Source organism: Microcaecilia unicolor, chromosome 3, assembly GCF_901765095.1.
Source record: "Microcaecilia unicolor chromosome 3, aMicUni1.1, whole genome shotgun sequence".
NCBI lineage: Eukaryota > Metazoa > Chordata > Amphibia > Gymnophiona > Siphonopidae > Microcaecilia > Microcaecilia unicolor.
The window spans coordinates 326,015,859-326,039,382 of record NC_044033.1 but is presented as its reverse complement, the minus strand read 5'-3'; the positions used below and the strand labels follow the sequence as shown (position 1 = coordinate 326,039,382).

At 42.6% G+C, this 23,524-nt stretch overlaps 1 protein-coding gene and 1 non-coding gene across 2 annotated transcripts in view; both read right to left on the bottom strand.

Moving 5' to 3' along the window:
• Window positions 1-579: 579 nt before the first annotated feature.
• TRNAD-GUC lies at window positions 580-651 on the bottom strand. The gene has a single exon. It is a non-coding gene; the product is annotated as a tRNA-Asp (tRNA).
• An 8,445-nt stretch (window positions 652-9,096) lies between these two features.
• Window positions 9,097-23,524, bottom strand: part of NOX3 (NADPH oxidase 3) — a 109,788-nt gene continuing 95,360 nt past the window's right edge. Inside the window, exons 12-13 of the mRNA XM_030195489.1 lie at window positions 17,045-17,169; window positions 9,097-9,223 (exon numbers count right to left, since the gene is read on the bottom strand). Of these exons, the coding sequence (XP_030051349.1) occupies window positions 9,097-9,223; window positions 17,045-17,169 (252 nt within the window). The remainder of the gene's footprint in view (window positions 9,224-17,044; window positions 17,170-23,524) is intronic.

The following is a 23,524-nucleotide window of genomic DNA, read 5'->3' as shown; positions in this document are numbered from 1 at the left end:
TGAGTTTGCACTGCTAAAAAAGAAGCGACTTGCTCCATATCCTGCATGTAGACCGAAAGCAGTACAGCTGCATTCACACACCCCAACAGCTCATCGTCTGAAGGTTATTTGCTGGCATAAATGAGAGTAAAGCTCCTCTTCTTCTAAATGTCTGTTGATCGGGATCTTGACTTTTGCTCAGCTAGCCTGCTTTTCATTCCCAGTAAGGTAGTTGCTTTTCTCTGTTGTTACAAAAAGTTGTTTCGCACCACTAAAAATCTGCAATAAAAATGTCCTCATTTTCAAATAGTATTTCATCTGTTTTCAGGCCCTTATATAATTAGAGAAGGACTGCACAGAACAGAAAAGAGGGCGAAGGCGCTGGAGGAGATGCAGACTAGTCAGTTCCCTGTTGGCAAGTGTCTCAGGGGCAGCGTTAGATAATATGAACCATGTTAATAACTTTCTCCACAAATTAATCACAAGGGAAGACATATAAGAAAAACTTGTAAATATCTAGTGCCCCTGATTGAAAACAGTATAGCAGGTTGAAAGCATTTTACACTGAAATATTTGTGAGCTGAATATAAAATATTCACTCTCCCCGTCGGGGAATTGAACCCCGGTCTCCCGCGTGACAGGCGGAGATACTCACCACTATACTAACGAGGAATTGTTGGTTTGTTGCTTGTTAATAGTTACTCTCTTGCTACTAAACTGTTAGTGCTGGTTACATGTTCATGTACATGAATCATTTCGGCTCTTGTAACTACTTGATTGTAGGAAATAAGAATTAGCTAAATTCATGCCACAGATGTTAGCTGCTTCTTTTCCTACTTTCTCTGGGGATCAAACACAGCTCCCTGAGATTAAGAAAGCAAAGAAGTGTTTTCTGGCACTCCTCTCCCCATCTGCAAGATTTTCTTAGCACCTAGGAGAGACCCCTATGAATCTTGTTTATTAACTGGGGCAAATTTAGCCTTTCCAATCTTGTTAGATTTCTTTGATGGGGATAAAAAAATAAAAAATATGGATTTATCTAGATTTTCAGAAGGCATTTCACATGGTCCCTCACGACAGACTTCAGAGGAAATTACAAAGTCATGGGACAGGAGGCAATACCCTGTTGTAGACTGAGAACTGGCTCACAGAGAAGGGCACCAGGACTAAATAATTTGTTTTCTTAGTAGAGAAAGGTAAGTACTACACTGAATCTGGTTCTTCTTAACATTTAGGGCCTTGTTTACTAAGGTGCGTTAGTGTTTTTAACACGCCTACACTTAGCGCGCATATTAACCATGTAGGCCTCTATAGGGATATTGTAGGCACGTACATGGTTAACACACTTTAAAAATGTTAACGCGCCTATAACGCTGCTTAGTAAACGGGGCCCTAAGGCACTAATATACACCTGCCTTTTACATGGTGTAAGTTTTGGTGCCCACATGATAACTTGGGCTGTATTGTAACTCAGAAGCTGGGCACTCAAATGCCATTATAGAATACTATCTTAGAGCACTGATTTTGGGCACCTAATTTTTAGCGCCTTTTATAGAATTGCTCCAAAATATCCCCACATACTGAACTTGTCCAAAAGGGACCACTCTGATCCAAGAAATAAGAGCTAAGTACTCTTATCTACTATTGTGGGCTGGAGAGAACTAAGCAACACAAGACATTATTGAGCAGTAGTTGAACCAAAAAAGAGAAAATCAGTTCAGAAAGAGGACAACAAAACAGTGGAACTACTTAACATGCCACAGTGGGCTACATTGCCATCTGCTGGGGGAATAAGCTATTTACACTTTTAGCCAGTGTATAAGAACCTAAGTTCCAGTCCAGTTGTCATCCCTTCAACAAGGGGCAGCAACAGCTCAGAGCCTCTTCCCTGCTTCCAGCTGCTGCAGCTATAAACATAGATCAGAGAAGGGGAAAAGAAGGAGAACCAGAGGGATGTGAATGGAAGAGGGCAAAAGAAATAAGAGGAAAAGATAAAAGCAGTTGTTACACTGCTGAATTTTTAGTTTAGTACTTTAAATAATAGCAATTAATATTTGCCATTTCTAAATTTCTCTGTTGGTCTTCTAATTACAGGACAAAAATAGTTATAATAAGACATTTTAGCTCTCAACTTCAACAGATTAAGTGCCCAGAAAGGATAGTTAAGTGTGCAGTGTAAAAACTCCTGCCACTAGGTGCCAGTCTTGCTCCATGTTAAATGAGAGCTCTTTTGCTTCCACAGCATCAGGAAGAGATTCAAGAGTCAACAGAGAACTTTGGAAACTTCAATCAGAGACTCCTGCACTGCAGAATTTTATGTGTATAATGAAATACGAAGGAGCCAGATCTCTGCCATGTTTCAGAACTGTACACAGCAAACAAGGCCTCTAGTTTTCTGGGTACATTTAGCAGCCAGGGTTAGAAAATTCTGCGGCAAAGCTCTGTGGCACAGTGGAATAAATTAATATTTACCAAACATTTCTTACTATGCACGAAAGAGGGGTAGATATTCAGCCAATGGCAGTGAGTGGTTTTCTAGTTGTCACCAGCTTTATGCTCCAGTATTCAATGTTGAGCCATGTCTGGGCACCAACAATGAATGTCTTGAGTTTATGTGGTTGGCTATCTCTTATGTGGTTAAGCACAATATTCAGCACTTAACCGCCTAAGTGACACCACATAAAGAGTGTTTTATATGGTCCAATATAGTTGCTTAATATCGGCACTTAATCGCATAATTGCCGACTCCACTCCTGGACCACCCTCAGTTTCCAGTGTAGCGGTCAATGCTGATATTGACTGGCATATTTTTACGTTAATCTTTAAAGAGCCAATTTATTAAGCAGCTGTAATGCAACAAAATGAGTTAAATACTGAATCTGGAGTCTAACATACAGTAAAACTTATACAAGATTGGTAATGTTCATTACCAACCCCCCCCCCCGCCACCAACTTTGCCCCCCCTGCTGACGACCCTCTCGACCCCCCTCCCTCCGCCAACCCTCCCCTGCTGCCGCCGTCGCCTACCTTTGCTGGCGGGGGACCCCAACCCCTGCCAGCCGAGGTCCTCTTCTTCCAGCGCAAGGCTTCGTTCTGTTTCTGTGAGTCTGACATACGTGCAGGACGTCAAACTCACAGAAACAGAGCAAAGCCTTGCGCTGGAAGAAGAGGACTTCGGCTGGCAGAGGTAGGCGACGGCGGGGGAGGGTTGGCAGGGGGGTCGAGAGGGTCATCGGCAGGGGGGTCCAGGGCCAAATCTACGGGGGCCCAGGCCCCCGTGGCCCACTTAGCTACACCACTGGTGTCATGTATGCCACAAAGCTAAACTGGTGTAGATATGGTCGTTAACTTTTCCCTGACACACTAGCTGAAGACAGTCCTTGCGCCAATGCCCCTTCTTTCCGCACCTGTAGCAAAGCTTTTCCCTCTCCCCTTCCTCCTGTTGGGGACCCAACCCTCTGGCTACGCTTACCTCCTTGGGGTCCCTCCCCCACCTTCCCTTGGTGCTGAGATTCCAGATAGCATTCCATACTTCCTATAGCCTCTTCTAAAGTTTTACAGCCCCTCCGCACCAGATCCATCTTAATCCGGTAGGTAGGGCCTCTAAGTACTGTTCCAGGATTAATTCCTGCATTATCTGGGGAACCGTTTTCCTCTCTGGCTCTAACCACTTCCCTGCCAGATCCCCTAATTTCTGGGCCAAAGCCCTGGGTGTCTCCCCCTCTGCCCACCGTAACTCCCTAAATTCCCTCCTATAGGTTTGCCTGCTCAGCCCATACCGGTCCAGGATTGCCCCTTTTAACTTAGCATAATCCCTTACCTCTAATGAGGGAAGGCTCCGGAAAGCCGCTAGAGCCTCCCCTGACAAGGAAGGGCTAAGCGAATGACCCACTGCTCCAGGGGCCACCCTGCAGCTGTGGCCACCCTTTCAAAAGCACCCAAATAGTCCTCTATATCATCATTGTCCGCAAGCTTGCCCCGTGAGAGCCAGTTAATATTTAAAGGTCCTACTGCCGCAGAAGGTCCCTCTAAACTCATTGGGGCTGAGGTCAGACTGCCCACCTGGGTGGCCCCACCTCCTCTCAAGAAGTCTTGGAATAAGTCCAATAAGGGCTGCTGCTGTGCCCACATGGTTGCCAAGAACTCTTCCATCAACCTCTGGGCCAGCTCCTGTTGCTTCTGGAACTGATGAGTCATGAAGGAGACCAGCTCCTTAGGATCCATAATGACCACCTTCCAGCGGCCCCTGAAAAGGGAAACTCAAGAAACACACCAAGTGTGGCCGCAAAAAAAAAAAAAGTTTCCTTTTTTTTTTCAAGCCCAGGTAAACACCTGAGAATCCTCAACTGCTTCCTTACACACTTACCAGAAACAGGAGAGTATTTCGCCTTTAGCTGCATTGGCTCTTTGGATGGGCTGCTGGAACCCTTGTGGCCTCCTGACCTCCATCCTGCCAACGACTGTCCGGAATTCCCTGAGTCTCCTGCACCTGATAGTTCAACAGATCCTACCACTGCCACCAAAATATGTCAGCAGGCCACCACCTTCAGGCCTTCCTGCAGGTATGAACTCGGCTGACCCTGGAAGGGCCCTTCCTTGGACACAGCACTCCCAGAAGCAGACTCCAAAAATATGCTTAAAACTGCTTTATTCCATCAGCAAGACCAAGACATTTCCTCTTCCAGACACAGTCCTTTGTTACAACACATATCACCCCTTTCTCCTGCTGCGCCCGCCCCTGTCTGACGTCAGTAACCTATGTAGGTTACTGACGTCAGACAGGGGCGGGCGCAGCAGGAGAAAGACGCGCGACCGAAGGCAGGCATCAGCTTTCTTCTTGCCTGTGCAGCGCCTTTGGACAGAGGAGAGAGGCGCTGCACGGGCCCGGTAAGAGGGAGGGGGGCCCGATGGAGGAGGGGAATGGCGGCGACGACCCCAAAAGGGGGCGGTGCACAGGGCGGAGGATGTCGGGAGGCGGAGCTGAGGTGAGAGAGTAGTGAGGAAGGGAGGGGGGCAGGGGCTGCTTGAATTTTGCTTTTTCGGGGTGGGGGAGCGGCAGAAAGTGGGGAGCAGCGGGGGGGGGGGGGCAAGGCCATCCGTACAGGACGCTCCTGATGAGCGCCCTTGCCCCCTCCCGATCCTTTTTTTTTATTTTTGTTTTGATTTGGGAGCCATGTGCTTGTGATTTGACTGTGTTTTGACTGTTTGTGGCATGCGCAGAGCAGCTAACATAACGCTTGGCTGCTCTGCGCATGATTTGGGGGCCGATTTACGATGTGTATTGTGATTCTTTGATACATTGTACGTTTCAATACCGATCTCAGCATGTGTGACTTTTTTTTTTGGTGCATTTTTCGTTATTTTAAAATCGTTAGGGACTTTAACGATTTAGATTTTTTTACGTTTGGTTGCTGCATCTGCCTCTTAGTACAGCACTGAAATCTACAATACAGCATTGCAAATAACAAAGCAAGCTTTGAAGCACTGACAAATACATTTTGAATATAACCTTCCCCCCATTCACAGATCCCTTGAAAACTCCCCTAACTATTCCCCACTCCCCTTACATTCCTCCCTTGATCCCCTCCTAAAAAGTGTAGTACCACATGCTGCCATGAGATGTCGTGACAACCATTTTTCTGAGGTGCAGCAAGGGGCAGGAGTGAGGGAGTTGTGCTTCTGCCCCCAACAACCCTGCTGGACCACCACCAGGGATGTAGGTAAACCCTGGGGAGGCCTTACCTTCATCATTGGGGGAGGCAGAGGTGGAGTGTCTTGTGGGGGTGGGTCTTAATGCACAAAGGGAAGGAAGGAAAGAGGGGACATTGGGACGGGAGGGGGCTCGGGAGCTTTATTTCTTTAAAAAAACAAAAAAAAAAATAGGCGGGCTGGAGTGGCCTGTTGTTCAGTTGCAGCTGCATAACTCTTATGCAGTCCCGGCTGAAAATTGTCTAGGCCCGCATAACCTCCAGCAGCCTGTCCACTCTAAATTATCCCCCGATATTCAGTGCTGGTGCCTGGACATGGCCCAGCACTGAATATTGGGGGATAATTCAGCTGGCGACAATCAGCGTTTAAAAAATGCTAACTACTGCTGATTGAATATTGGGGGAGATGGTCTTTTTTTCATGATAAACTTTGTTTTATCAGTTTTTACTCCAAGTTTCTGCGATTCATTTTTTATTGGTCCAGCCCTACTTTCTTATCCTCTACCTGGTTATAGCCAGGGCAGATTTGGGGAAGATGTGAAAGTTATCTGGGCACCACCAATATTTAGGGTTACCATATGGCTCCAGAAAAAGGAGGACGGATTGAGCCAGCCGGGTTTTACTTCCATTGCTTTCAATGGAAAGCAATTGCGCCAGCCGAGTTTTACTTCCATTGCTTTCAATGGAAAGCAATGGAAGTAAAACCTGGCTGGCTCAATCCGTCCTCCTTTTTCTGGAGCCATATGGTAACCCTACCAATATTCAGTGCCAGTGCCCAGGTAACTATTCAAGCAAATAGGACCATAGAAATAGCTGTCCTAACCTGCCCAGATAGTTATCTGGGTACTGGCACCTGGATAACTACCAGCGGATAGGCAAGACCTGAATATTCAGTGCCACTTCTCAGACTAGGCCTGACATTCAATATTTGCTTGTTAAACTACTAGTATGTTCTTTCATTATCAGGTTACCCAAGATCCTTCTATAATGCTAAATGTATGTCTTCTTATATGCTTCCATTATTAATGATGTATTGTAAGCCACATTGAGCCTGCCAAGAGGTGGGAAAATGTGGGATACAAATGCAATAAATAAATAAACAATTCACTCTGCTGTGGTTAGCACCTTAAATTTTGCTGACTGCTGCTAATTGAATAAGAGGCCCATAGCACTCATCATAGGCTAATTGAAAGAAGAGGCCTGTATCAAAATGTCATGCACTTCAACATATTTTTATTATTCTTAAATAGGTCCAATAAAACATATTACACATAATATTTTTTCCTTGAAGACCAATACAGCTACAACTTTGCACTATAAACTAGCTAAACCCTAACTTGGTATGTTTTATAAACAAAGGAAAGACCTTTGTGTTCCTCTACAAGACAATTGTTCAATTACTTCAATTACTAGATGAAGCATAAACATACAGAATGAACAACAAGAAAAATGAAATTGGCCAGAAGGCCCAACACAGACCATGTTTTGGCAACTAGCCTGTGTCATAGGTTGTTCTCAAACACAGTCTTGTGTACTGTAGTACACTTCTGCCCTCTGCATTGGACTGATTGACTAATGGGACTTGTATAACACAGGGAGCATTTGGTTACTAATTGTATTTGAGAATGACCCCCGTGATTCAGACACGTTGCTGAAACACAGTCCATGTTGGGTCCTCAGTAAAGTTTGCTTCCTTGATCCTACTAGCTGGTCAACTTCACTTTTCTTGTTTATTTATTTAGATTTTTGCTCACACCTTTTTCAGTAGTAGCTCAAGGTGAGTTACATTCAGGTACTCTGGATATTTCTCTGTCCCATGAGGGCTCACAATGTAAGTTTGTACCTGAAGCAATGGAGGGTTAAGTGACTTGCCCAAGATCACAAGGAACAGCAGTGGGATTTGAACCAGCCACCTCTGGATTGTAAGACTGGCGCTCTAGCCACTAAGCGGCTAAGCCACTCCTCCACTCCCTTGTTATTCAATTACTCGATGAACCAGTACATGTGAATGGAATGATGATTGCCTTCATGTTTAATCCCATTGTTTTGCAAGAAATGCTTCTTTTATTTTCTTCAGATTTCTAAAAGCAGAGATTAGACATGTGAAGTCTGATTTTGCATAGGACGTCTAGGTAGGAATTGGGACATCCTGGTCCAGAAATGCACAATTCTCAGAATATATTACAAAAGGTTCACTGAACATGGAGCCCCTTATAAAATTCATATTAGAATGCCAGGGAATACATGTGCAGATTGCAGAACATACAACAGGGACAGTTATATTAGAATGGAACTTGTTCAAAAACAGGATTGGCATCACTTGGGATTTTGAAAATAAGCGTCGACCTTTCACACTTGTAGGTGTTGTATGCTGGCATTTCTTTAAGTGTCAGATTTTACAAAACTGGACTTCTAGGAAGAATCAATTAAGGAGCTGAGTAATAAAAACAAAAAAAAATATTTTTTGACGTGCTTTACGCATCACAGGCACACAATCTGCCCGATATTCAAAGGAAAATGGCCGCTAAAATGACACTTAAGCGGCTATCTGATGATATTCAGTGCCGGATAGCCAGCTCTCCCTGCCTACGAAACAGCTCTCAGTGCCCCCCCATTGGCGCAACACCCAAGCCCTCATCCCCCCTTGGCGCATCACCCAAGCCCATACCCCCCCCCCCCCCCGGCCACACCAACCCCCTTGCCACCCGCAGCCACCAATACTAACACCGTCCAGCCGCTGCTGCTTCTCCTGTTGAGCAGTGTCAGCTATCGTTGTCTAGGGTGGTCCCGGGGTCCAGTTCACAGAGGCAGTGGGTTCCCAAAGAATTTGCAGGAGGTCAAAATTATTGCTGGACAAGCAGCAGCGGCCTGGACAAAAAGAAAAAAACAAAAAAAACATTTCAAACCTGAAACAGTGCTCCGTAGACAGCCAGCTGGCATTGGCTGTCGTCTCTGCAGCCGCTCCTCCTCTTCCCTGCATGTCACTGCCCCTGGTGGAAGACCCCGGAGGAGCACAGCAACGTCACGGGGGAGAGAAGGAGCGGCTGCAGAGACAACAGCCAATGCCAGCTGGCTGTCTACGGAGCACTGTTTCAGGTTTGAAATGATTTCTTGCTTTTTTCTTTTTGTCCAGGCCGCTGCTGCTCAACAGGAGAAGCAGCAGCGGCTGGACAGTGTTAGTATTGGCGGCTGCAGGTGGCGAGGGGTTTTATGTGCCCGGGGGGGGGGGGGGGGGGGTAGGGGCTTGGGTGATGCGCCGAGGGGGGGGGGGCTCTGGAACTCAAGAGGGAGGTTGGGAGGGAGGGGGGATTACCTTGCTAGCGCCCATTTCATCTGTTTCGGAAACGGGCCTTTTTTTACTAGTTTATAATATTCAAATTATTTCATTTGTCCATGTTCAGTCTTGTGCTTAGAAATTCTCCTTATTGTAGTGGAAGTAAACACCCTTTGGATTAATGGATGAATAGGAAGTGCACATCTTGCATAGGATCTTGGAGAGAGCTTGGGGTCCACAAAAGAAAACTCCAATGTTGCTACTGCAATACAAAGATAAGAGATTATAAATGATATAATCTTTTCACAGTCTATAGTTTTACTTTTAAAGGTGCTTTCAATGATCACTGTATCCATTTACCAGCCTGTTTCTTTGAGCTTGAATCCCCCAAACTTGTGATTTAGAAAAATTTATGTCCAAAAATAAGCAGATATTTTGCTTAAAAGAACTGTTCATAGAGCCTGTGTATTTCAGGTAAACAGAATCAGCCGTACTTGGAAACACATAAGAGCCTATTTAAGGAAAGATCACCTTTATTAAACATATGTGTGCATAATTTTGAAAGTTGTCATTATATGATAATTTTCAATGTACGTACAACATATCTACTATAATAAAACGCACCCTCAACGTTCTGAGGACACTGACGTCACTGCAGGCACTCACACACAGGTTCGTAACTTCATGGTGGTGAAGCCACAACACTCACCATGTCGGCAGGCCCCGCCCTCGCGTCACACGTGATGACATCGAGGGCGGGACATGAAAAAAAGGCAAATCAACGAACGGAGAGCAGTAGGGAAACACGTGCAGCGTGTTTCCCTACTCCTCCCCTTCCAACAAATCCCAGCCGCAAACACCGATGTGACCAGCACCCCGGCCCCTTTCAACACATTGCCCCGCCCCTTTGAAGGTACCAGCCCGCCCCCGGTAACACACTCTTCCCCTCAACACCTTCCCACCCCCCTGTCACCTCCCATCCCCTTACGGCAATATCCCTGGTGGTCTAGCGGTACCTGTTCGCTCGGGCAGGAACGAAGGAAACCCCGCTATCCTGCCCGCAGCGCTGCTGCTAGCTGCCTGGCTGCATCGTGTCTGAGTCCGGCTCTCGTCGAATCAAAATGGCCACCGAGAGTTGAAGCTACCTCGCGAGACTTCAACTCACGCCGACAGCCGGACTCCAACACGATGCAGCAAGGAACCAAGCAGCACCGGTACAGGCAGGAAAGAGGGGGCTCTTTCTTTCCTGCCCCGACTGAACAGGTACCTCTAGACCACCAGGGAGACAAGCGTAAGGGGAGGGGAAGGGAGTCTGGTGCCGGCTAGGGCCCATTTCATTACCGCCAGAAACGGGCCTTTCTCACTAGTTTCTCCAATAATTTCCCACTTTCCTGTCCCATCCTGCTCTCCCATTCCATCCATTCCCCATCACTCTCCTCTTCCTATTCTTAATTGCTTTACTACATAGAAGCTCTAATATTCTGTCTGAAATTACAACCAACATTAGGTTTGCTCTGTATAACAAACACTCTGATTATACCTTATGTTTTCAATATAATTTAAAGTGTACTTCTCAGTCTCGATGATAATCTGTTAATTTTATTCTGCCCTACTGTTTGGACTGACATTCCTTCCGTATATAACAATTGATGCTTTTGATTTCTCCATCATATCTATGTGGGAGGATCTGTCTGTTTCCACTAGATCAAAATACAGTGTTTTGCCATTAAACTTAGCAAACACCACAGAAGGTGATCTCTCCACAGGAGAACAAAGACAAACGGACAACAGTAGATCCAATGAAATTCCTCTCACAGTTGACGTCTTTCTAAACCAGGTCTGAATAAAGACCTGGTTTAGAAAGATGCCAACTGTGAGAGGACTTTCATTGGATCCACTGTTGTCCGTTTGCTATTAAACTTTCCATACAAATATGCAATATTTGTCCCATTTCAATTCCAATTTATCTTCAAAGTCTAACAAACATACTTCTTTACTGATAGTTATTGATTGTCCCAGAAGTTGTACAGAATTTTTCCACAGCTCCCCCCAAACATTTTATGGTTTGGGGTATTCCCACCAGCAATGCATATATGTTTCCTTTGAGTGACCACATTTCTGGTAGTTAGGGGCCAAATTATAAAGCTTTGTTAATGGTTAACATGGCAATTCACGATCACTAAAGTACGTTAATGTGGCACCCTAGCAATTAATATGTGGCAATTTCTGCATTAATAGCTAACAGGCAAAGAATGCAACCTCATCTCGAATACTGTGTGCAATTGGGTCTCCACAGCTCAAAAGTTTTTTTTTTTTTAATAAAATAAAAAAAAGATATAGTAGAATTAGAAAAGGTTCAGAGAAGGGAGATGAAAATGATAAAGGGGATGGGATAACTTTTCTATGAAGAAAGGCTAAAGAGACAAGGGCTCTTCAGCTTGAAGAGACAGCTTAGGGGTGATATGATAGAGCTCTATAAAATACTGAGTGGCATGGAACAGATAGACGTGAATCACTTGTTTACTCTTTCCAAAAATACTAGGACTAGGGGGCATGAAATGAAGCTACAAAGTAGTAAATTTAAAACATATCGGAGAAAAGATTTCTTCACTTAACAGATAATTAAACTCTGGAATTCGTTGCCAGAGAATGTGGTAAAAGCAGTTAGCTTAGCAAGGTCTAAAATAAGGTTTGGATAAGTTCCTTAAAGAAAAGTCTATAGACCATTATTAAGGTGGACTTGGGAAAAGAATCTACAGCTTATACTGTGATAAACAGCATGAAATCTATTTTACTGTTTAGGATCCTTGCCAGGTACTTGTGACCTAGGTTGGCCACTTTTGGAAACAGGATACTGGGCTTGATGGATTTTCAGTCTGCCCCAGTAGGGCAATGCTTATGTTCTTATATTATTTGGTGGAGAACCAGCAGGGATTGCACCTTATAATTAATGGGGAAGCAGTTGCCATACATTAACTGTTAACTTAGTGGATAAGACAGTGCTGTTAACATGTAGGGTAAGAGCCCCTGACACAAACAAGTGTATTATAGAGCAAGGATCGCTGCTTAAACTTGTGCTGTGATTGGAAAGTTGTCCAGGCATGCCTGTCTGAAAGGAATCTGTGACCCTGCTATCTTGCTAATACAAGACAAAGGAATGTGGGAAATCATGAAAAGGACCTGGGTCAGGTCAACCCCTAGACTAAATCAGGGGGGAAGTCTCCAGAAAATGTCATAAGACATTCCTGTGGTTACTTTAGTCACAACAAGGTGCACCAACCAATCACCTGTCATGATCTTATCAGACTATCCGAGACATTGTTGATATCAAAATGATATTAAAGAAGGCATCTGCCATGGCAAGAAGGACACAACAAGAGCAACGAGGATGACAGCAATTTATCTCATCAGCCGCCCTCTCTCCATTATCTTACTGACTGCTCCGTGTTGGAACGCCATCGAGCCTTACATGCAGTCCCTGCTGTTCCTGAGGGAAGTGAACTGCTTCTCGATCCTGGTCCTAAGCCAAGTTCTGTAATCACTTGCAGGTAATAACAGGTGACACATATTTTTGCTTCTTAGGGAGGTAGGTGCATGTTTGTTCCAACTAATATCTGCTTAGTGTTCAATCTAACATATAAAGAACTAATATTTTACTTTTATTCTGTGATATTCTAACTATTTAACCTTTATGTTCATATTTTAGTTATTTCTGTCTTCATTCATTTGCTTACACTATATTCTCTTGTAAATAGTTCTTATCCTCATGTACATAAATTCTTTGTTATTTCTATCAGTTCGTGTTTTTAGTCTACTAATATAAACGTATCATAGGAGTCTGAACTCAGCACCACTAATTAGGAGACATGGTTTATATAATAACATCTAGAGTGCTTAACATACTTTAATATTTACATGTCTGTTTCCTAACACTAGGTGGTGAATTACTGTTCACTCCTACAATCGCCACCTGAATAGGTGTAGCTAATTGCATTGTGTCATTTGCAATGCAGTTAACATACAGTTGAAAGCTTTTTTTTTCTATAAACAGAAAGGGAAGATACTGAGAACACCTCCAACTTTGAACACAGAATTTTGGCAATTACCACATCGTAAGTGCAAAACCTTATCGCAAATAGGGCCCCTTTTACCAAACTGTGGCAAAAGGGGGCCTGCCCTGGTGTCGGTGTTCATTTTTGATGTGTGCCAAGGCCCCCTTTCACCACAGCTGGTAAAAGGGTGGTCTTTCTTTTCTGCAGGAAATGGCCATGTGGCAAGTAAAGCACTTGCCGTGCGGCCATTTCAGGGAGGAGCCCTTACCGCCACCCATTGAGGTGGCGGCAAGGGCTCCTAAGCTAACCCAGCGGTAACCAGGCAGCACACTGCACTGCCTGATTACTGCCGGGAACACCAGATATGACGGTGCACTGGGGGTGGGAAGTACTGCAGGGCTGTTGCAGTAGCCCGGTGGTACTTCCTGTTTAGCGAGCGGTAAGTCCGTGTTGGGCTTACTGCCACTTTGTAAATAGTAAATAGGGAACATCTCCAACATTTAACATTTGCCTAGATATATGAGCCTTATTTATGAGCTGAGTGCTGACAATCAGTTCTAAGCTCCTAACTTTCTTTCCCCTCCCTAAATCTGCCCCTGTTGCCACCCACTTTTTATGCTCCTGAATTTAGGAGTTTAATGGAATTTTGGAGTTGATCTTTAAAAGGGTTTAACCGGGCAGAAGAGGCTCTAGCCCAGTTAAACCCCATTGTTCTGGCCATTCCTGCTGACCACCACAGAACTAACTGGCTAAGTTAGAGGAAGCCCAGTGGGTAGAGTGTGTGCAGAGCCAGTACTTAACTGGTTAAAAGCAATATTCAGTCCACTAATCTGTTAAGTGAGCAGATAAAGTTAGAACAGCTGAAAGGCTGTCCTGCTTTTATCCAGGGCGTTAACCAAGCACTGGTCTTAGATCGGCTGGTGCCTGGTTAAGGTCTAAGGGTTCCTGCACTAATGTGGATATTGAATGCTGGAGGCCAGACACAACTCCAGTATTGAATATCCAGGATTAATTCAGCCCACAGCTGTGAGCAGTTTAAAAGCCACTTACTGCTGCGGACTGAATATTGGACCCTTTGAGTATAAAGTTAAGCACTCGACCCTAATAAATTTTCAAAGAACCCAATTTATGAGCATAACTCTAAAAGTTAGGATGCATATCAGACCCTAAGTAGACATGTTAATGTGTGGTATGAAGAGGAGGTGTAATTGAGATGTGTATGTTTTAGCTTATGTGATAAATAACTGATTGTATGGAGCAGTTTTCTTTCAAGCATGACTTTGCACAGGTAGGAAATGGAATACGCAAGTCAGGACACTCACAATTTCCCATATATTTTACAAAAGGCTTCCTGAATGTAGAGCCTTTTGTAAAATTCATATAAGGATACTGGAAAGTAAATATATAGACTGCAGCACATCAGAGTCGCAACAGCCATTTTAGAAAGGAACACTGTCAAAGAAAAAGTGATATTATGTGGAGTTTTGAACATGTAAGTACCAGTTTTATAATCTACTCATGCAATTGTTGGCACTTGCATGCATAAATGCCTGATTTTACAAAACAGAACATCCAGGAAGAACAAATTAAGGAGAAAAGTGAAACAAAATTCCTTTTTGAGGATCTTTTGAGGTAGTTTTAAATTCCTTAGAGGCAAGAACAATTGTCCTGTCAATCACTCATGCAAACCCAAGACCAAATGAGCAATTGCTGACACTTAGGCTTGCATGTAGTTTTTTAAAGTACGCATATATTGCCATTGCAAATCTGAAATACACAAATACCGTATTGTTTCTAATACCGCATTGTTTCTAATAAATATCCAGCCTATTATTAGAAACAATGGGCCCGATATTCAGCTGGTGGCAGGCAGCGCTTTTGCTGTCCGCTGCAAATGTTAAACCTGGATATTCAGTGTTAGGCCCTTTCTGGCGACTGGCATTGAATAGCTGGGGTTTTTTTAATTGCTAAAATGTTAACTGGTTATGCCGATAGTCAGCGCTAACTAGATAACTGTTTAGCAGATAAAGATAGGATAGCTATTTATGCGGTCCTATTTGACCATTAAACTTATCCGGAAAGGTGCTGAATATTGCCACCTAACCGGATACGTCACGCAATATAGCCGGTTTATAGCAGGTTAGTTGCCACTCGGACAGTTCCCACCCACCAATTCTTGCCTGGACAATTCCCTCCTAGGACTTTCCCCCAAGGTGGACAATTCCCTCCTACGATTGTTCCCTTCTGGCTATTTCTTACTGGCATGTAGCTTTCATTGTTTTTGTTGTGTTGGTGTTCTGTTTGTTTGCTTTTTTTCTTACGCATTGTATTTTTTAATGAGAAGCATTGTGTGGTGTGGATATGTTGGTAATATTTTGTGTAAGTTTTTATATATGCGTTATATTTTATGCTGTTTATTAATTTGGATTTTGGTTTAGTTTAATTTTTTTTTTGGTGTGGTGTGTTAAAGGTAATGTTTGGGGGAGGGGCAATGCCTCCCCCCCGAATGATCTGGAAGGGGAGAGGGAAGGAGATAAATTTCAGACTGTGATGCTTTATGATTGTTAAGGGTGGGAAGTGTCCTCCGTGGAGCAGTGGAAACTGATTAGGTGGTTATTGTCCTAGGTGGCAATTATCCAGATGGGAATTGGTGAGTGGTAACTGTCCAGGTTGGAACTGACCTAGAACCAGCCAATTATGTGCTAGACGTTGTTAATATTCAGTGGGAGATAACAGTTATCTTTTGCTGAATGTTATTCGTTAGGTGCTGATATGCTATTTAACTGATCAGCGGCTATGTCTGGCTGGTTAAATAGCTTTGAATATAAAGGAGAGTGCGTTTTCTGGAGTCTAGGATGGGCTATTAATGGAGACAGTTCAGTTTTTAGGAAGCCTGAAATTGGTGATGGACGACACATTTCTCTCCTTCCCTTCCCTTTCCCACATTTCTCCCCCCTCACCCCCTGCAATGACCAGCATTTCTCTCTTCTACCTTTCCCCCCCCCAGTGGTAACTGGCATTTCTCTCTGCCACCCTCAACTCCCTGTGATGACTGGATTTCTCTTCTCTCAGCTGATGCTGACACCAAGGCTATGGTCCTGGGCTGGTGTAGGCCCTTGAGGTAAGAAGAGAAATTCAATCATCACAGGAGGGGTGGAAGGAGGAGGAGAGAGAATTTCCAATGATGCCTGATGGCTGAATAACGGGGAGGGGGGCTGTTATTAGGGGAAACTAGGTTTTATATTTTAGAATAAGTTTGCAGAGTTTTTTGGTCCTGATCTCTGTGTGTGTGGAGAGGGCCATTAGAAATGTGGAGAGGGCTATTAGAAGAGTTGGGCCATTATTAGAAAACAAATACGGTACTTTTCTGGTCATTTTCTTTATTTGCATTCTTTGCTTTTTTTTCTGGCCTTTTTCCCTTGAAAGAAGAAAGGATTCCACAGTTCTTCCTCCATCTTACATAAATGATAAACAAGAGGTCATAATAAAGGCTGGCAAAGTCTATACAATGTGATAAATAGGATAGATACAATACTACTTTACTGTTTTCCTTTAGAAAATAACCTTAGACAAAAAGAAACAAAGGAGTATTTCTTAGGTTGCTTTCAAGTCTGACAGGTTCAACTGTTCTCTCTGTACTGGCTGAGATGAGCTAATGACAGAATTGTACAGACTTGCTAGATTTGCCAAGTGTGCTGGGGAACAAATATACCCCCGATTATATTAAGAATCTTTCTTACCACAGTTTATCTTTTTAACAACCATCTGTATGAAAATGAATGCTATTCTGTTTCTGTGCCAAACAGTAATTGAAATGTGTGTTTCAACTGAAAGCTGGACTAAAGTCAAAGATACAGAAACCCTTCTAAATATTAGATTTTCTAGTAAAATAATTATATAGAGAGTTTATACCAATATTTCCTCATGATAGTCTTTATGAAATTGGAAGTTTGTTTTAAAATGAAACGAAAATCTAGATGTAGATATAACGGCACTGTGTCTATGTTGAGGCAGAAACTAACGTGCCTTACCTAGAGTGTTTGTCTGCTATTTGCTTGAACTCAGTGTCCCAGTTTGGTCTTCCATATAAAGTTTTCTGCCTTAGGCCAGTAATGACATCCAACTTTTCATCATAATGCATGGCAAAATGCGTAGCCTCAAGGAGAAGAAAACAGCACATATATTGTTATATTTAAACAGTTTTTATTAGCATTTCCGCATGTTATATCAGTACATACTTTCAGATAACCAACTTCACTAACAACCATGTTACAACAGTCCAAGTAATGTAAAAAAAGTGGGAGAGCGACCAAGGATACCAGAAACTGGAGCATATTCGTTAGTAAACAATTTTACTAATAATTTGAAGACTCGACACAACGTCGTGTTTTGGCCGTCAGGCCTGCATCAGGAGTCTATAAAAACATACATTTATATATAAAAATAGGGAAGACAGGCTAAAGTATAATACACACAAATAAATTAAAACAATAAATATACAAAATATATAACCTTTTAAACTTTAAAAATATATGTGTAGCAATTCGGTAAAGAGATTTTTAAAAAAAATACACACAAAAAAAGAATAAGCTAATACCAAAATATACTATATGTAAAATGGCGATGCAATAATGTGTTTCAAAACAAAAACACCATACAAATATTATATGAATAAAAACATATATGCACACATAGATTTGAACAATAATAACAAGGAAATGTAAAACGCACATATGTATTGATCAGGGGAACAAATTTGTAAAGGGACAGATGGAATAGTTAGGGGTCTTGATGTCGTGACGTGAAAACTTGGGTGCCATAATATATACAGCGTTGAAATGACATGCATATTAAAACTATTGGTCGATGATCCAATGTGTGTTGGCATATGTGATATGATGTCACCAATATAAATTAGAAAGATGCAAAACTAACAACTAAGATTATGTGGAAAAAAATGGCAAATTTAGATGTCTAAGATGAAGGTAATATCAGAAGCCAAAAAATAAAAAATACAAAATAAGAAAAGAAACTCCAATATTATATTTAAAAATGACACTGACCTGCTTTGCACAGTGCTGCGGTCCAAGTATCAGAATGGCCTTCGGCCGTTATTTTTAACATTTTCTCCCCCCCTCCCAGTCCCCTGTATTCCCACCCCTCAAAATCCTTATTTTAAATGAGTCTTGTTATCCTTTGCATATGGTATAACTGTACATACTTCCATGTTTCGAACTTCATAACATACCATGTTACAACCATCTAAATAGTAAAATAACCGTCAACTGACAACCTTTGAAACTTTCTTCTTCCCACCCTCCCTTGACTCACTCTCTTCCCCTTCGACCCATCCTACCTCTGCTTATCACCTAATGCTGTTTATTTGAACCCTTTAACATTGTGAATATCAAATTGGTTGCAAGACTTCCCATTCCTCCCCCCCTCCTGACATTCAACTCAGATACCGAACAGTAACTTCTGAAATGTCGGCTCTCGCCTCATTCACTCTCACCCCTAATCATAAAACAGCACATATATTGTTAAAAGGATGTGAGAATTGTGCAGGCTTAATGAAGAAGCTGAAAAGAGTGCTTACTGCTATAGAAGGTCAGTGAGAAATCACTTTAGTGACAAAGCCTGCCACTAAGGCATATAGCTTACTTTTACCTTCTCTCAGCAAAGTGTTACCATTGCGGTTCCAAGATAAGGATGTGTCTGATCATACATGCAGAAAGAATAAAGAACAAAAAAAATCAGAAGCTACCATTGAAGGTGTGGTGTCTCACTTTCAGGGTGCCTTGTGTTTATAGACTAATCTAATATAATAATTTGTACCTGAACGTTCTATGGCTAGCTGGCTGTCTGGGTTCGTAACATCCTGACGTCAGCAAGCCTCCAGTGTTCCAGGAGAATACCCGGCTGACCGAACTTGGTTAAACTTCACCTACCTCACTGTCGATGCAGTTGTCCAGGTGGTCAGTAGGTTCTCCACCACCCACTGCAAACTTGATACCTGTCCCAACTATCTAATGAAATCATCCCCAGACCGTTTCATAGTAGACCTCACATCCCACCTAAACTACATGCTTCAACAAGGTCCCTTCCCTAAGGAAAAAGGCAGTATCTTACACCAATACCAAAAGACACCAAGAAAAAAACAACATCACTAACTACCGTCCAGTAGCATCCATCCCGATGACAACCAAACTGATGGAAAGCATGGTAGCCAAACAACTTACAGAATATATAAACAAATTCTCCATACTCCATGAATCGCAGTCAAATTTCCGATCCCTTCACAGTACAGAAACAGTACTAGTCACTCTCCTAGCCAAATTCAAGCAGGAAATAGCAATAGGCATAAACATCTTCCTCCTCCAATTCGACATGTCTAGTGCATTCGATATGATAGACTATAATATACTTATCAGATTATTAGATAAGTTCGGGATTGGAAGAAACATACTTAATTGGATCAAGAGTTTCTTAACCACAAGAACATATCAAGTAAAGTCAAACTCAAACATCTCATCACCGTGGAAAACAGATTGCGGAGTACCACAAGGATCACCCCTATCACCCATCCTCTTCAACTTAATGATGACCCCACTAGCCAAGTCCTTATCCAACCAAGGCCTTAACTCTTTTCTATATGCAGACGATGTCACAATATACATACCTTTCAAATCTAAACCGTCAGAAATCACCAACGAGATCAAGATCAGCTTGAACATCATGGACTCCTGGGCAATGGCATTCAAACTAAAACTCAATAATGAAAAAAACACACTGTCTCATTCTCTCATCCCAATGCAGCACTGCCCACCCCACAACTATTAATACCCCAGACTACTCCCTCCCCATCTCAGACAGCCTGAAAATCCTCGGCATTACCATTGACTGCAGCAACACTAGAGAGCCAAGCCACAACCACAACAAAGAAAATGTTTTACACAATGTGGAAACTCAAACGTGTGAAACAATTCTTCCCGAGGGGAATACTTCGCAACATGATACAATCAATCAGTGGTACTAAGCCATGTGGACTACTGCAACGGAATATATGCGGGATGCAAAGAACAAATCTTAAAGAAACTGCAGACTGCTCAGAACACGGCAGCTAGGCTTATCTTTGGAAAAACCCGATTTGATAGTGCAAAACCCCTTTGCGAAAAACTACACTGGCTACCAATCAAAGAACGAAGTACCTTCAAAATCTGCTCACTGTTTCATAAAATAATCCATGGTTTAGGTCTGGAATACATGTCTGACTTGATCGACCTACCAACGAGAAACACATCAAAATCAGCAAGAACATACCTAAATCTGCACTTCCCAAGATGTAAAGGACTCAAATACAAATCAACATATGCGTCCTGCTTTTCCTACATTAGCACAAAACTGTGTCACGCTTTACCAAAAACCTTGAAAAACACGAATGGGCACCTAAACTTCCAGAAAGGCCTAAAAACTCACCTGTTTAAAAAGGCATACCCCACCGATCCAACATAAATGCCCGATCTCTGCAACACAACTTAACTGATGCACGGTTCAACCAGGACACATATCTCCTGTTGCACGATTTCCAATGTGGTTGCCCCACATTAGCTTTATCTAACTATTTAACCACAACATCACTTACATCACTTTGTATTTGTCTACACTGGAGTCTGCAAATGCCTCTCCGGAACTATGTAAGCCACATTGAGCCTACTAATGAGTGGGAAAATGTGGGATACAAATGTAACAAATAAATAAATAAAATAAATATAACTGGTTAGCCACGAATATTCAGCGCTTTGTCGGCTAAGTTTAGCAGCCAAATCAGACCTCCTAAATAGCAGCTCTATTTTTGGCCGCTACAAACTTAGGATGGCTAAGTTGAAGCCGGCTAAAAAAACCTGGATATTTAATGCTGGTCACTTGAAACAGCTCAGCTTTAAACATCATGGCTCAGCCCAATCGTGGCACTTAGCTGGCCTGCCTCCTGCGGGCTGAATATCAGCCGGATTGTATTTTATGTGGCTTCCTAAGCTGAGTAAGTTTGAGCCAGAGTTCATTGTTCCCTCTAAGCTAAGCGGGACTCCTGCCAGTGAGAGGTGCTGTTTCACCATCACATTTTCAAAAGTGAGCTTTGTCTGTCCCTTGCGGTTGAAAACAAAATGTTGAAGCACACCCCACCCCCCCACTGGCAGCAATGCAATGTAGAAAATCTTTAACATCATATCTATGTTAGTTGAATGTTCTAATGCTTATTAGACGTATTTATTTATTTATTTGTTACATTTATACCCCACATTTTCCCACCTATTTGCAGGCTCAATGTGGCTTACAAAGCATCGTAAGGCGTTTGCCATTACGGTTGGTAACAAATACAAGATTGTTTATGGTCACATGAGATAGAAGTATATCAGGTGTCATGGGGTCAAGGGGGAAGAGGAAGTAAATTGTCCAGTACGATCTTTGATTATGTTGTGCTGCTGGGTGTGGGGATTTATGTTGGATTGGTGGGATAAGCTTTTTTGAAGAGGTGGGTTTTCAATGATTGATTAGTATTATGCTACCATGGTATTATATCTCTGGTATTTAAATTCCAGTGCTGTTAAATGTGTATATTTTTGATTCTGTTTCACCGGTAGTTTTATTACTAGGTTTCAATTTACTGTTTTCAAGTTTACCTCATTTATCGTATTTATGTTTATTCTTGGTCATTTTTCTATTGTTATGCTGTTAGCAAAATTGGAAGTTTTATGTTAAACTGTACCTGCTGTGCACCACCTTGGGTGAATCTCTTCATAAAGACAGTTAATAAATCCCAATAACTAAATAAATAATAAATGCAGCAGGAGGGCTCCCGCTCAATTTAGAGGGAACAATGGAATTAATACACTAAATTCCACAGAAGTTGTACCTAATGGGGTACAACCCAGGCAACCAGATAAGTGCCAGTAAGGAGTCATTCAACGGCACTAACCAGTTAGTGCTGCTAATTATTCCTTCCTGCCTTGGCACTATTCAGACAGTGCTTGAGTGGTTTGTGGGTGGAGTTTGAGTGGAGCCGGTAGTTATCCAGTTTGCTATCTGGTTAGTGGTCTGAATTATCACTGCTAACCAGATAGTACTTTCAGGTTGGTGCTGAAATCAGATATTCAGCAGTACACCAAACACAGTGTAAGTGACAAAGGAACCTAGATGATATCCAAGATATACACAATGTTTATTACAACATCCGGTGACTCGACACGGGTCATGTTTCGGCCGCAAAGGCCTACCTCAGGAGTCTTCCAATGGATATTTATGAACTCACTAGTAATCTAGTTACTGCAACAGAGAGACAAGTACCTTTTAGGCTATGTAAACTCTCAGAGACGAAAGGCTGACATGTGAACGCTCACACTGGTTAGGAAAAACAGATATTCAGCACCAGCTAGTATCCTGGTGCTGAATGTCCAGTTTCATTTTAACCACGGTGGCCAGCATTTTACTTAACCAGTGACTGCTGTGGTTAAATACTGGGCCCAATATTTTTACAAATGACCTCTTTGATTTGCAGGAAAGGAGAAAATCATGAATAAGGTAAACACTTGCTAATAAATAATTTAAATACATTTATAAAGATGTATACTGTAACACTAATAATTTTCATCGTTCAGTATATAGTAACATAATAGATGATGACAGATAAAGAGGCCTGAACGGTTCAACCAGTCTGCCCAACAGTCACACTCATTATCAATTCATGATTAAACCAACAAGGAATGTGGTATAAAAATACTTGATCCTGGTCTTTCTTTGCCATTTTCGGGACACAGACTGTAGAAGTTCACCCGACACTATTCTTACTTTCTAACTACTGCAGTTGTCATCAAAGCACTCTCCAGCCCATTCTAATCTGTCTTGCCATATACAGGACTCGAAAAGGTGACATATAGACATATAAAGTCATTATTCATTATCCAGAAGTATCAAAGCTAAGATTATTTTAATTGCTAACATATGCGGGTCACTTGAGAGGCTCCTGCTCACTTAAATTGCTCACAGCCACCCAACTGCTCATGTTCAGTGTCACTTAACCAGGCAGTACCACTGAATATGAGCATCAAAATAGTGGGTAGGTCAGGGGGTGGTACAGGGTGCACAGTTGGAGAGCAGCTGGCAGTTATGTGGGTGCCAGTAGTATTCAGTGCCAGCACCTACATAGCTAGCCGGGTAAATTTAGGACAGCTCAAAAGCTGTCCTAAATTAGGCTGGTTAGCAATGCGGGTGCCCGAATGGAATATCAGCTGTCACTTGCATAACTGTCAGATCCTGGCCCAAGTGTGCCAGTCTCTCTCCTATTCTTCCACTGCCCTGAAGCAAATCACAACCCCCTCCTTCTCTCACACTCCTCAAGGCACATCACAACACCCTCCTACCATAGGCATTGCTAGGGAGTGGCACAGGGTGCCAAGTACCACCCTAAAAAATTTGCCTTTCCACCCCTCTATCACCCCAACCAAAATCAATAACCT